Source organism: Scleropages formosus, chromosome 7 (assembly GCF_900964775.1).
Source record: "Scleropages formosus chromosome 7, fSclFor1.1, whole genome shotgun sequence".
NCBI classification, from domain to species: Eukaryota; Metazoa; Chordata; class Actinopteri; order Osteoglossiformes; family Osteoglossidae; genus Scleropages; species Scleropages formosus.
Window position 1 is genome coordinate 32,208,449 of NC_041812.1, and position 13,882 is coordinate 32,222,330.

Sequence of the window (13,882 nt, forward strand, 5' to 3'; positions counted from 1 at the left end):
AGATGAGGATAAATACACATTTAAATTTTGATTTGAAACAATGAGATCACTGCATCTGGTGTTCATCTACTTTCTGTAACCCATGGAGGTGCGAGCTGGTTTAGGAGCAACCTGAGGTCAACTTCTGGCACCGATGTGATAGCCATGATGCAGCAACCATTCCTTAACCAACTATATTGTTCACACACACACACACAATTTAAACTTATTGTATTCCGTTTCTCATAAATGCATGTGTAAATTGCTCTGGATGAAGGATCCGACCAAATAAACAAACAAAATGATTCATCGATATTATTGGAAGCCAGTAACATTTGACTGGAACTGAGTGCAATTATTTTTCTTCCAGTTAGCTAATATTACAATACTGGATTTGTATAACAAGCTATTTGCAATTATTTAGCTATTCATACAGCTGATAGTAGGGGGTGCGGGGGTACAACGGATTTGGCTGGTGCCCGCTATGTGGCGGGTCTGGGGTTCGAGTCCCGCCTGGAGTGCCTAGCAATGGACTGGTATCCCATCCAGGGTGCGTCCCCTCCCCCTCCAGCCTCGTGTCCTGTGTTGTCGGGTTAGGCTCTGGTTTGCCGCGACCCCGCTCGGGACAAGGTGTGTGTGTACAGCTGATAGCTCTGGCTGAAGTAATTCAGGCTAAGGGTTGCTCAAGAGTTTGACAACAGGGTGGGATTCAAACCTGGGTCCTTTGAATGGAAGACAACAAGTCCAAGCACAACGCCACACCGCTAAAAGAATCTCACAAACGCCATTCGGATTAAGGATTTGGACTGTGATCAACAGGCTTGGGGGGTAAAATGTTGTACCCTTAAACAGGTTTCTTAACCTGTTTGCCACCTCCAGTTCCCGAGAACTGACAGAGAGCCTGTGTCAGGCCCAGGGGTGTGAGATGAACACAGTTCTTACCCGGGCCCTGCTGCCAGGTGGACATGGCACTGAGTATTTTATTAATTGCCCTTCAGCGGGTGTGTGTGGGGCAGAGGTGAAGACTAACAGCCGTGGGGTGCTGTCACAGCAATACGGCCTCGGACTTTATTTAATGACCCTTTCAGAAATTTAACCGAAGTCGTGCTGTTGTGACTGCAATCTGGAGCTCTCTCCCGAAGCACATATTTTCATTAAATGTTTTTTTTTTTTTTTACAATGGCCCTACAGCCGAATGGTTACGATTAGGAAGAACAAAAATAGATTGTTAGCTGGCAGGAACAAAGTGTTAATTATTCCCATTGCTAATTTTATTTGGATGACATAAGGCTCCAAAACCTCACAGACGTGAATCATTTAATTTTAAAATTGCAAGTGTATGAACTTCTCCCCAACAGCTGGCAAAAATCTTCACAGTTTTAAGAAGCCGTTAAAGGGAAATGTGCTTGGCGCTGTCCCACTTGTACTGGCCTCCGAGGAGACGGGATGGGTCACCGTTTCAGCACACTGGAGAGAGACTGTGCTGCAGGGTGGCTCTAGCTGCGGGCACTTGCCGTGGTAGGACGGATTTCCCGGAGACAATGGACCTTCCCTCCGAGAAGACGTGTCACGAAGAAGCGTAAGAGGTTTTCCTAGAGTATTTGTAAAAGGCGTTCAGCGCCGATCAACGGGACGCTTCGCATGATCCGTGCAGGCAGACGCTTCGTTTTGTGGCTGTTGGCTCTATCCGCACAACACCTGGCACAGACAACCCTCCCGGGCCTCCGCCAGCTCACAAAACCTCTTACCGAAGGGAGGAGCGCGGCTGCTCAAGCCGGAGTAGCTGTTCCCGCTGGGGGAGGACGTGGCGGGACTGGACAGGGGGCTGTAGGGAGATGGATCTGCTGTGTAGCTGTGACTTGACCCAATGTCGAAGGGAGATGACTGGGCTTTACCGGACTGCGGAACGAGAGAAGAAAGGAGAGCGAAGGTTGTGAGCCAGACGCCAACAAGCGAGCGCAGAAACACATAACCAATAGTGGAGAAACACTCTGTTTCGTCACTCCAAAATGCTGGAAAGACACAAGCCAAGACTGCGTTTTCAGTGCTCACCTGGGTGGAAAAGGGCGCCTGGCTGTCCGTCCAGTTCACCTGAGCCGCGGTGATGTCCTGCGAGATCTGGGCCAGGTTCTGGCCCGCTGAGGCTGCAGACGGTAACTCCGAGACCCCGGGAACATGGATGACTGAGGAACTGAAAAACCAGCCCAAAAGAAGAGCATGAGGAGAACACCTGGTCTCTATCACTCCATTTTATTTATTCATGCATTTTCTGCTTTCATATTTATTTCCTCATTTACATCATTTTATGCTATTGCTACTACTGCAAAACAAGACACAACTTGCCATTAACGACGAGAGTTACTCCAGCGTCTAACACTCCTTTGGTGTACATGTGCTGCTGCAACCTACTGCACTTTCCTTCAGGATTAACGAAGGTTTCAATCAATACTTCTTTTACTATTGATCATCTAATGTATCTATTGCTCACATTGGAACACCGCTGCTTTGGGGTTGGTCTTGCTCAGAGCAGCTGGCAGAATCATGGATAGAGCTGCTGCCTTTGGAGCCAAAGGTCACATGTTTGAATCTCTCCTCCAGCTATAGTACCCTTGAACAAGGTACTCACTCTAAATTGCTGCTGTAAAATTGCCCAGCTGAGTAAATAATTGTAAGTTGTTTTGGAGAAGAGCATCAGCTAAATGAATAAATGTTCTTCAGGGGATATGCCACGTACCCAAAGCTTTTCCCAGCATGCCCTGGTTCAAACGGGCTTCCCTGGGAGAAGAGCTGCTGCTCGGCGAGGCTGGAGGACGGCCCCATCTTTCTGTCAGCTGCAGAGAGAGCACACCCACTGCACAGCATGACACACAGCTCCTCGGCCTCATCCTCTATCGCGCTGTATCAGCAGACACTCGACAACGTGACTTCTCAACAGAAGAGGGCAGAGCAAAGGAAACGTACGGCCTGACATTCCGGCGAACACCTCTGCGAAGCGGGTGTCTCTCCCCTGGGAGAACAGCCCGTCTGCTTTGTCCAAGGCCTTCCCCGCTTCGTGGACCCCCGAAGTCACGCCTGGCACGGGGACCTGACGGTTTAAGGGTCACAGCGAGAAGCTGGGATGCCAGCAAACGAGTGGTTGAGTGGGGCGACGAGGCGGTCGGCGCCCATACCTGGGCGAGGTCGTAGGTCGCGGGGGTGCTGCCGCTCGGCTGAGCCTCTAGCTCCGCGTCTTGTTGCTGCTGGACCTGCCTGCGGACACAGAGCACCTGGTCGGTGCGTGATCCGGCTTCGCGGACACACACGCACCGAGTTTCCTTTCTTCGAAGAACTTTGGTTTAACTGTGTGGTCTGACCGAGGTTGAGAATCCCCACCAAGAGGGCGACAGCAGGACCTTCTTAGACTCGATCCCTCGTGACAATAAAACTGTTTAACCGCTACGCCGCTAAGTCACCGTGTCACTTGAGCAGTCATGCCACAACAATATTTGTTCTCAACTTCGATAAACAAATTTGCAAACGTTCTTCCATTCCTTAGGGAAAGCGCAGAGCAGATTACACAAAATGTTTGCACGTCTACCGCAGAAAGCCACAGCGCTCAAGACTGTTCATTGTCTTTGTTCAGCTGGAATCTTTCTCAGAGGAGAAACAAAGCGGCTACTTGTTGTGCGTGTGTTTAAGGGGGCCTTCACACTGGCCTTTGACCTTGTGACACGACGACACATTCTAGTGGTTCCACAAGGAGACGGGACTCAGATATAAATCGGATCCACACCTCTAATCTTTGCAGCAACAATAAATAATAATGATACTATAATATTCCTAATAATAATACTAACAATAATAATAAAAGGAGCAGATGGTAGTATAACGGTTAGAATTGCTGCCTTTGGACCCTAAAGGTTGCAGGTTTGAATCCCACCTCCAGCTGTAGTACCCTTGAGTAAGGTACTTACCCTTAATTTCTCCCGTAAAATTACTTAGCTCTACAAATGGGTGAATAATTTAAAGTATGAACTTTGGAGACAACACACACACACAGACAGACACACACATCGACTGAAACCACTTGTCCCACACGGGGTCGTGGAGAGCCGGAGCCTAACCCAGAAACACAGGGCGCAAGGCCGGAGGGGGAGGGGAAACACCCAGGATGGGATGCCAGTCTGCCACAAGGCACCCCAAACAGGACTTGAACCCCAGAAAGCAGGCACAGGACAATCCCGCTGTGCCACCGCACCCCTCCCCACTTTGGAGAAAAGCATCAGCTAAATGAATGAATATAATAGGAATGATACATTCAGGTTACAGAATCATGACAAGAAGCCTTCCAGCTCCCCAATCATAATTACAAAACACTCAATAGCATCTGATTTTTATTAATTAAACATTCAGCTTTTTATATCTTTAATGGTTTTAGCCAAAACGATTTTCAGTATTTGATCCATTCATACAGAGAGATGCTGTTCTGGAGCAGCTCAGGGTTAGTAACCTGATCAGAGGTACCAAAGGAGTGCAGAGCTGGGTGTGAAGTGGATCATCAGATTACAAGTGCATTTCCTCAACTGCTGAACTACCTGCCGCCCCCAATTTCGGCAGCAGCAGTAGCATGTAAAAGAAGGGGGGGGCACTGCCTACAAGTAGCTTGAAGTACAGCCGCATAGCACTGCTGGCTGGCAGGTACACAATTCATGTAAGCCTTTTGAAGTTTACCAGGATTTCTGTTCCGTATTATCTTAACTTGCGCATTATAATCCCCCAAACCATCATCTGCTTTGCAAGATTATACATTTTCTTTGATGCTGTAAAAAAAAGACATATTTTATTATCATGTACTGTGGTACTACCAGGGTAAAACCCAATGACCCTTTCATCAGTCCCACAGAGACAGACATCCATCCTCGCAGGGTTGATCCCTCAGGAATCACTCCCTCTCTCTCACACACACACACACACACACACACACACATTGACGACTGAAGGGCTAATTCCCACAGTGTCAGCGGACCCGGCTGATACAGTCAGTGGGGATGTGTGATCAGGATTTGCAGGGTGGTGGGTGGTTAATCTCCCTCCGAGGCTCCGTGATCGCCCCCGCCGCTACCGCGCGCTGCCGTTTACCTGAGCCCCTGAGACTCGTGCAGGCCTGCATCGCACAGGAATGTTTACACAGCTAATCCAATCTCCTCTCCAGCCTTCAGCTCTCATTAACATGCACTGCAGTAACAGGGAGCCCTGTGCGCAGAGCAATCACAGCATCTGGTAATTCCACCAAAACAGCGACAGCAAGGGGTCGGCTAAGGACCCGGGGTCCTGAAATGCTGTGTGTTTTCTTTGGAGGAGCGGGCCTCGTCTCTGAAGATCGCGTTTGGTAAAACAAACTTTTGGGTCACCCCGGGTTCCAAGGTCTGCGCAGGAAGGCTTGTCCAGTCGACGGTTGCACAGCCCCCTCTGGAGGGCGCTACCGCATCATTGCTGCAGCACCTGTGTGGAACCAGTATACCAGCAGCAAGCGGTTTTCCCATTTTACCATGAGCCCCCCGTGTCCTTAGACCCTAAAGTAAACATGTAGCCACATCCCTACAGAAATTAAGGGAGAAATGAGAAATAAGCCAAACCGTTCTTTCCACTGTAACGCCGTATTAAGGACACACTAATCAGAAGTGGTAAAAGCTAGTATTTCAAAGAGAAACATTCTCTGGTCACATAAAAAGTCCGTGGCATGACAGCTTTGAGATGGTACATTGGTGTTAATCACCCAAGGACTGGAGAAACGCATGTCAGCAGCTCTGGGGCCCGTTCCCTCCCCAGCAGAGAAGAACTGATCTTTTTTCTTTGCTTAACATTTACTCCCTTGACTTCAGAAGGAAACTTTTCCTGGCAACTGCAAGAGCGGTTATGTCGATTTGTCTGACATTTCGAGGTATGGGCAAAGCAAGGGTTAAAGGGGTTCGTGAGGGTGCAGACTCTTACTTGACGTTGGTGTTGGTACAGATGATGTACTCAATCTCGTCCGAGTAGGGGTTCTGGAAGGTGAAGCTGCTGGTTCTGATGAGCATCCAGTCCCGGGTCTTGAGGCGGAAGCGGTACATCACCGACACCACCTGGCCTTTTAACTTCACCACCTGGGAGACCGGAAGAGCGGCGTGAAACGGAAACATCAGGAAGAGTGACACGAAGGGTGAATTCCAGAAAGCCATGACAGGCTTCTTTCGTTTAAAATCTCAGATGACCCCCCCGCTTGAAATGCTGCAGATAAAACACGGTCATCCGGGCCCTATGAGCCACAAAGCGATTTTATCAGCACCTGCAGAGGAATGCGGCTGGGAGCCGAGGGAGACGCGGCGACCCTTTAGCCTGCAGATGCCCATCCGGCCGTCTGACAAGCAACGGCAGTGACATCCCTCACATCCGCTCGTTTGTCACCCGATATAGCTGCGGTGTTATCTCTCCCAGCAAAATACATCCCTCCCACCCACCCAAGTAAAACCAATTTCCCATTTGCAGGACGCTCAACGTACCGCGCAAGTCGAGGAAGAAATCAATCTCGACTTTTTCTCAGCAGTGAGGAACTTCTTCCTTTGGAAACACCAACGAGACACGGCACAAAGAGGACGGGGTGGGGGGAATCTACAAAGCTTTGCACCTTCGAGCTTCTAGCTGGGCATGAGCTACGGTTTCCTCCGTATGAGGAGAGGTGGTTTGCGCTGGCAGAACCTGTGGTCCGTACCCATCCGCTGGTTGTGTCGCAACAGCCCTTGAAGCAAAGCCCTTGAAAGGCGGTAGGAGCAGAATCTGCCCATCGCTCTTCCTTTCTGTTCCTTTCAGGGTCCGTCGAGAACGGATACGGTCAGAATCCGCAAGGCCGTGCTTATTTTTTGCGGGAAAAACAATACCGTGTTTTAATCTCCTGTTATCGGTGGCTATTCAAACAGAAGCAAATGGGTTTTTATAAATGGTTTAATAAACAAAGGATTTATTACTGTTCCATGAAGCACTTGGTTCAGGCCGCCTCAATGGGCTTTCAGGATGGGATAACGTAGGCGGTGCATTAGCATAAATGGGATTACAGAGAACCAACCCACCTGCTGGAAACTCTCTCTCAGGTGGCTCTGGTCCTCGGGATGGCAGAACTCCAGGATCCCTTTGCCCAGCATGTCCTGCGGTTGGCAGGAGCACACATGAGTGAGGGGGCTGAGGATCCATCAAAACCATTGTAACTTAAGCAGAGCACCACTGGGAAGACTCCCAGCGCTGAGTGTGTGTGTGTGTCTGCCTAATCTACTGCGGGGTGCAGCGTGACAGCGGGGGATCTGACCTGCGGCTGGTACCCAACCACGTTGATGCAGCGAGGGTCCACAAAGGTGACCACACCGTCAGAGTTGTGACGCGAGAGGAACTCTGTGGGAACCAACAGGCCGTTCGTCTCCATGGAAACAGGTGAGCTGGTGACCTTGATGAAAAACAGTATTATTGCGTTACGCAGCCAGCAGGCTGGGGATGTGAAGGGCGGGAGTAAAGAGTGTAAACACGTTGAACTGGTGAACAAGGTCTGCAACCACCAGAATCCCTTAGAGCAAAACAGAGTGGAGAAATAAAAACTATGCAAGTCACATACAATTAAATACAACTGTAAAGTTAATTCACACATCCATTCGTTATCAATAAATGTTTGACCGGTGAGGGGTCCAGGTCATCTGGTGCCTATCCTGGAGGCATAGGGCATAAAGATGGGTACAGCCTGGATAAGAAACCAGTTCATCACAAGCCAATCACTCACACGTTCACCGACACGTACACACACTAGGGGCGATTTATAGTGACCGATGCACCTGAAACACATGTATTTGGAGTATGGGAGGAAACCAGAGGTGAGACTGAGCAGGAATTGAAGTCACAGCCCAGGAGCTACGAAGCTGTGCTACCTGGCGCACCGCTGTTCCACACTGTTAAAGCAAATGCGTAACGTGATGTAAACCGCAGGCAAGGGTGTCTACAGAGCCAATTAGCTCAAAATGTTTTCGCCGTAGGAGATTTTTTAATTTTGAACTTGGAGAGTGAACAGGTTTAAAATGTCTAATCGCTCCAATATACGGGATGTTCTTGCCGTTTAGTTTAATCTTGTGGAAGTGATCCTGTTGTGTCGAGGTGAAAGCTCCCAGAGTCGGGCTGCACGGAGCAAAGCGCTTTATTCACGCCAGCGCATCAGGAGCCGTGCAGATTGCGCGACCTTACAGGCCACGCACAGGGCAGAGATCATAGCCGTGCACCCTTGCAGCAGCAGTACTTGCATGTGTACACAGTGAATCGAAGACCAGGAGCATCACACACACACACCTGCAGTCTTCCGATGGCAACCAGGCAGTACTTGCTGCTCTGTCCGGCCTCTGGGTCCTCGTCGGGAATCGTCATACCTCAAAGAGACAAGAGAAGATATTTTACTCAGGACTGCAGGATGACCTGTGAAACATCTCATCCCCTTCTGGAGATGTCACGAACTCCGGTGACCACGTGAGCTCAAGTCGATGACCTCCAACTGCTCCTCTCACGAGTGCGACAAATACAAAATTTCAGAGAGGCGTCAGTCCTCTGCCACCATGACTCACGGGCACATTTGCGCGGCGTACATTATTTCACCGGGTACTGCACACGACAACTTCTTCTCGAATTAACAATAAGGACGAGCACGACCAAGCTGGGCCCTCGCGAAAACAGGTGCTTCCTATTATTTATGCCCACAGCTCCTCGCTGCTCCTGCTACTCCCTGGACCTTACAGCTTCTCTCCACCTTCATGTTCACACAACTCTGCTAAATGAATGAAAAACAAGCATCAAGAGTGAAGAAAAGCCGTTTTGCCGTTGCCTTGACATCCAAGGATCTGGGTCCGAATCCCCGCTCCTCTCGTACCCTCATAGCTCTTACGCCGAAGCGATACTGTAATAATTCACCAGACTTACAAATGCATAAATAAGCAAACTAATACAGGGTGCTAACTTTGTAAGAAATTTTTTGAGAAAAAAGGCAGATTAATAAATAATACTATATACATACACATACAGTATATGTATATAATGTAATAAATATTCTCCATACCTGCTAATGTAATGCACACATTGTATTTTCTATGAAATATACGTCACTTTGGAGGAAAGGATCTGTTAAATAATTCAAATGTCAAAATGAGACATTTTAAAGTCGTATTAATGATGAATTTTAGGACGATGTATTAAGGATCCTTTTTAAGGCTTAATTAGACAAGCATTGCAATTTTAAGTTAGCTGTCACGCCCTTCACCTCAGCAATGAGCAACACCTGCGGCTGACCAGGGTCCGGGCACGTAAAAGGACAGCCTGGCGCGGAGGAAGACGCGGAACCTCGTTCAGCCTCGCTCTTTGCTCTTGCTTCTCGGATTGTTTGTTCACATCTTCCCCGACCTCCCTGTCCTTGTTCCTGTTCCTCGACCCTCCTTCTCCTGAATCTCCTAACCCTCTTCGTCTCCCTCAACCCATCTCCTGATCTCCCACTCACGGTTTTCCGATTCTCCTCGTAACGACGTCTGCTCCTCGATGACCTTCGCTAGTTTCCTGACCACGACTCTTGAATCATCCCCTCATCCTGTCCGCCTCTGCGCTGCACTTGGGTCTGAAGACCCACTTCCCGGACGGAATCACGACATTAGCGCACGTGTCCGTATGCGCATTCCTTTGGACATCTCGTCACCTGTGTATTTCTTTTGTAAACACAGGGTCAGCGTGCCTCCGAAACAAGCTGCTGAGAACAACTGTCATTTCAAATTACAAATCACAACAAAAGGAAGAGTATTGTACTGTCTGCAATGGACTGGTGTCCCGTCCAGAGTGTACCTGCCTGCTATCCCATGCTTTCTAGCTCCATGTGCTTCTGGGTTAGGCTCTGGAGCACCGTGACCTCACACTGGACCTCGCACCATCCACAGTGTGAGTGGACAAGTGGTGTGTTGTTCAGAAGTGTATGAACGTGAGAAAATGGTAGGGAAGACGGCGCAGATGTGCTTACAAACAAAGTGACACAGCGCCCCTGATTCCACATCTCTGAAAGGCAGAACAAAGAGGAACCAAAAGCGACAAGATCCAGATGAAACTACAATTGCTGACTGAAGTGGTGTTATTTGCAAGAGGTGAAACAGGGAGGATCTGATACGCGGTTTATTTTTTGTGTGTGTGTGTGTGTGTGTGTGTGTGTGTGTGTGTGTGAGAGAGAGAGTGACTCCACGAAACATCCTTCTTCGTTTCACGGAGACTGTGCAACGCGTACAGGACTCCCTTTGGCAGAAACCAAAGCGAACCGATCGATTTGGACACGAGGCGCGTGGGGAAACACAGACGTGAGCCTGGTCAGCAGGTGAAACTGTAATTCACAATATGCGCGCCTGTGTCAGCCCGGAACACAAATGTTTGCGTGGGAGAGCTGCAGCGGTCACCATGCGCTTGCTGACGTCCGCTGACATCTGAGCAAAGCCCTGGCTCCGTTTTGGGCGCAAGCTGGCGGTTAGGGTGAGTTTCCGAGGGAAAACCTCGAGTCCTCATTACTTGGGAGACTCAAACAAACTCCCCACTCCCTGTAAACAGACGCAGAGCGAGGCGCCGCTGGCACCTCCTCCCCCCCGACCGTTGGAGGGGCTCCAGGGGGCCTGCAAAGCAGAATCCGCCGACCGATTTCACGCCGTGTTGCTCAGCGCCGCTGCACTTGCTCAGGAGGCGACACCTGACTCGGGATGCATGAGGGCTCCTGCGAGAGGCCGGAGTAAGAGAGCTAAGAAGCGACTGCGTGTCGAGGAAGAGAGCGGCCCACAGCTGGTTCGGGTCACGAGGGGTCGGTCCGACGAGGCGCTACGTACCTGCGGGCGGCCAGGCTTTCATGTAGCCCGTGCAGTGCACCACCACGTACTCGGGCCCCCCCTCCTTGGATGATCCCAGACCGTTCCTATAAGGAAGGCAGAGGGCAGCGCTTTTCTAACCCACGTGATCAGATGCGTGCGAAGCACAGCAGTCCATGCCGAGGGGACACGTCTCCACATTCACATGTTTAACTTTTTTTTTTTTTTTTTTAAACAGACACATTCCACTCCCAAAGGCTGGTTTATTTTGGTTTCTTCCAAAGCCCAGGGGCTCCGTCAGAAATACACTCTGTGCTCCTCGCAGGGACACTGCTCCGCTGCTGTGAGAAGGAACCCGATCGGACCGGACTCGGTTCCCGGCCCCTGCTGCGAGTGACAGCCACGCAAACACGAAATGCCATCGTCCGCAGGGGCGGGGGCGGGGATGGGGGCGGGGGAGGGCTGCTGCGGGAGATCGTACCTGTATCTCTTCCTCATGCTTGACAAACGGCTCATCGGCACGTGCTCCAGGAGAGCGCTCCCACACCTGGGGAGGAACAGATAAAACCTTCATTTTTTCTTTTTTTTTTAAACCATTCAACACATACTGTGACAATATGTCAAGTTCAAACGCGAGGATTTCTGGCACAGAACGAAACCGCTGCTACTACCCACGAGCGTAAACACTTTAACTACTGCTGAAATCAAGGTATTTCCAAATAATAGGAAACGTACCTATAGCGCATATTTCTACCGTGACCTTACCAGCTTCTTTATTGAATAAGTGCTGTCGGTCAATACCTAACCTCAAATGTCTTTCCCATAAGCGCGCATGCACTCGGAAACCCCGCTCAGAGGATGTTCTGGTATGCCTCCGATCCACTGGGCCCTGGGCCGACCCGGGCGCCTTGTTTACACCACATGTGATTCGCTCCCTTGTGCCGCCGACGACTCCAGACGCCGCTGATTCCACATGCTGTTTCAATCTGAAGTGCCCCAAATAGCACGACTTCAGAGGAGCGCGTGCATTCCTGGCCACACAGTGGGCGGCAATAACCCCCCCCCCCCGCCCGGTGGAAGGAAGGTGTGTGTGTGCGCGCACGCGCTGGGGGGGGGGGGCGGTTGGCTCCTGAAAACCACGGAGAACGCAAAGGCTGCAACGCATTCAGATTACCACACATCCCTCTGCCGGGAAGCGTTCTCAGAGATGGGGCAAGAAATAAGGTGGAGAACAGACCTGTGCCGGACTGAACCGGACTTGGAATATTTTTGTGGAGATGGAAAAGTGCGAACGCTACTCTGATGCAGCAGGTAGTGCAATGGGCAGAGCTGCTGCCTTGCAATCTAATGATCCACTTCGAATCCCTGCTACACCAAAGTGCTCCAGTAAAAATTACCCAGCTGTACACATGGGTAAATGAGCATTGTTTCCCCATGACTAGACTAGAGGAAAGCAGCCGTGATACCAGCGCTCCATGTTGATAGCAGCTCACACTGCCTGGCATGGTGGACGAGACCAGTACATCCGAACCTGGACATCAACACATCAGCTTATTAGCTTTTAGCGACCGTAACATTATTATAAACAACTAAATTAATTGTTAATAATAATAAGTAAACAGCTGTATAAACTGGATTAAAAGTCTTTTTCTATCCAGTACGCCCAGGATGGGTGGGCAGGCATCGCCACTTGGACCCCCAGAGGTTTTTCTTTCTCCTTTGCCTTTCGGGTTGGGAGTTTTTTTGTTTTCCTTTCCTCCATCGCCAGTTGGCTTACTTTATAGCTTTAATACCTAGTATGGTTATTGCAGTAATTTAACGCACGGAGAATCTTTTATTTGAGTTATCGCTCCTGATCTTTTATTCAGCTCTCAGTGTCAGTGTGTGAGAAGAGGGTTCTATAGGAAATATAAATTGAATAGAACCAAATTAAATAATTATAAATGGTTTAACGCTTTGGAAAACACTGTCAGCTAAACTCACACATGGTGTCTGAAACCGCCTGTCCCGAGCGAACCGGAGCCTAACCTGGCAGCACAGAGCTGGGGGGGGGGGGGGAGAGACACACACGCCCCGGATGGGATGCCAGTCTGTCACAAGGCACCCCAAGCAGGACTCAAACCCCAGACCCACCAGAGAGTGGGACCCGGCCAAACCCGCTGTGCCACCACACCCCCCCAAAGTCAGCTAAATTACGGATCATAATAAAGAAAGCAAAAGGACAGCAAGTAGTATAGTGGTGGTTTGAATCTCATCTCTGGTTTTAGCGCCCATGAACATGGTACTTACCCTAAATTGCGCCAGTAAAATACCCAACTGTACAAATTGGTAAATTATCGTAAGTAGGTTAATGATGTAAGCAGCTTTGGATAAAAATATCAGACAAACACAGCAATTTGAAGTTTCATTTTTCTGACTATGGACTGTACGGTGCCAGCAACAATTTCCCTGCACTTTTACCGCACCGAGCACACGGTGTTAAGACAGACATAGGTCTGGAAATGGCTGTTCACCATGAGGGCAGCTCTGTGTCTGTACCAGCCGCAGGCCGCGGACAAGCCGTAACAACACGGTGCCGAAACGCAGCTCATATTTCACACAGTGCACAGTGGCATGTCAGCCCGAGAAGCTGTGGTTGGTGGGATTTTGTAGACAAAACGGGGGGAAACACAAAAACTGTAAATCAACAATGCTTCGGTCCTCAGGGACAGAGCGGGAGACACAGTAACAAAAAACAATAAACCAAAAGTCAATCTTCGGGCAGCACAGGACAATGGCAGCGGTTTCCCGGCATCATTCTCCATCGCCCGCTGGGGTTACCGGTGTAGCCTCGAGTGTGTGACAGGCGCACAGAGGGGAAGCGCGCAGCCACCGCTCACGAGACAGCTCTACCTCATCCTGCAGATGAAGGAGCGCCGGGAGCCCATGCACATCCTCATGGAAGACTGGTGGCCCTCCTTCTTCACCGTGCCCGTCTTCAGGTCCAAGATGCGGCCTGTGGAGAGACACACGCAGACACACACAAGTGCCTTCGTTTACCTGTCATTATG

General features: G+C 49.9%; 1 protein-coding gene across 4 annotated transcripts in view; it reads right to left on the bottom strand.

Annotated features, from left to right (window-relative positions):
• Nucleotides 1-13,882, bottom strand: part of LOC108942035 (aryl hydrocarbon receptor nuclear translocator 2-like) — a 31,066-nt gene that overhangs the window by 2,888 nt on the left and 14,296 nt on the right. For 2 of the 4 annotated variants that reach the window (XM_029253453.1, XM_018765067.2), the window contains 14 exons: nt 13,725-13,827; nt 11,314-11,379; nt 10,854-10,939; nt 8,314-8,390; nt 7,295-7,429; nt 7,062-7,136; nt 6,707-6,846; nt 6,498-6,555; nt 5,950-6,101; nt 3,150-3,228; nt 2,941-3,064; nt 2,714-2,810; nt 2,032-2,170; nt 1,728-1,878 (listed from right to left, as the gene is read on the bottom strand). In XM_029253453.1, coding sequence (XP_029109286.1) covers nt 1,728-1,878; nt 2,032-2,170; nt 2,714-2,810; nt 2,941-3,064; nt 3,150-3,228; nt 5,950-6,101; nt 6,498-6,555; nt 6,707-6,846; nt 7,062-7,136; nt 7,295-7,429; nt 8,314-8,390; nt 10,854-10,939; nt 11,314-11,379; nt 13,725-13,827 — 1,482 coding nt within the window. The remainder of the gene's footprint in view (nt 1-1,727; nt 1,879-2,031; nt 2,171-2,713; nt 2,811-2,940; nt 3,065-3,149; nt 3,229-5,949; nt 6,102-6,497; nt 6,556-6,706; nt 6,847-7,061; nt 7,137-7,294; nt 7,430-8,313; nt 8,391-10,853; nt 10,940-11,313; nt 11,380-13,724; nt 13,828-13,882) is intronic. The other 2 variants (XM_029253451.1, XM_029253452.1) reach the window with 1 other exon arrangement.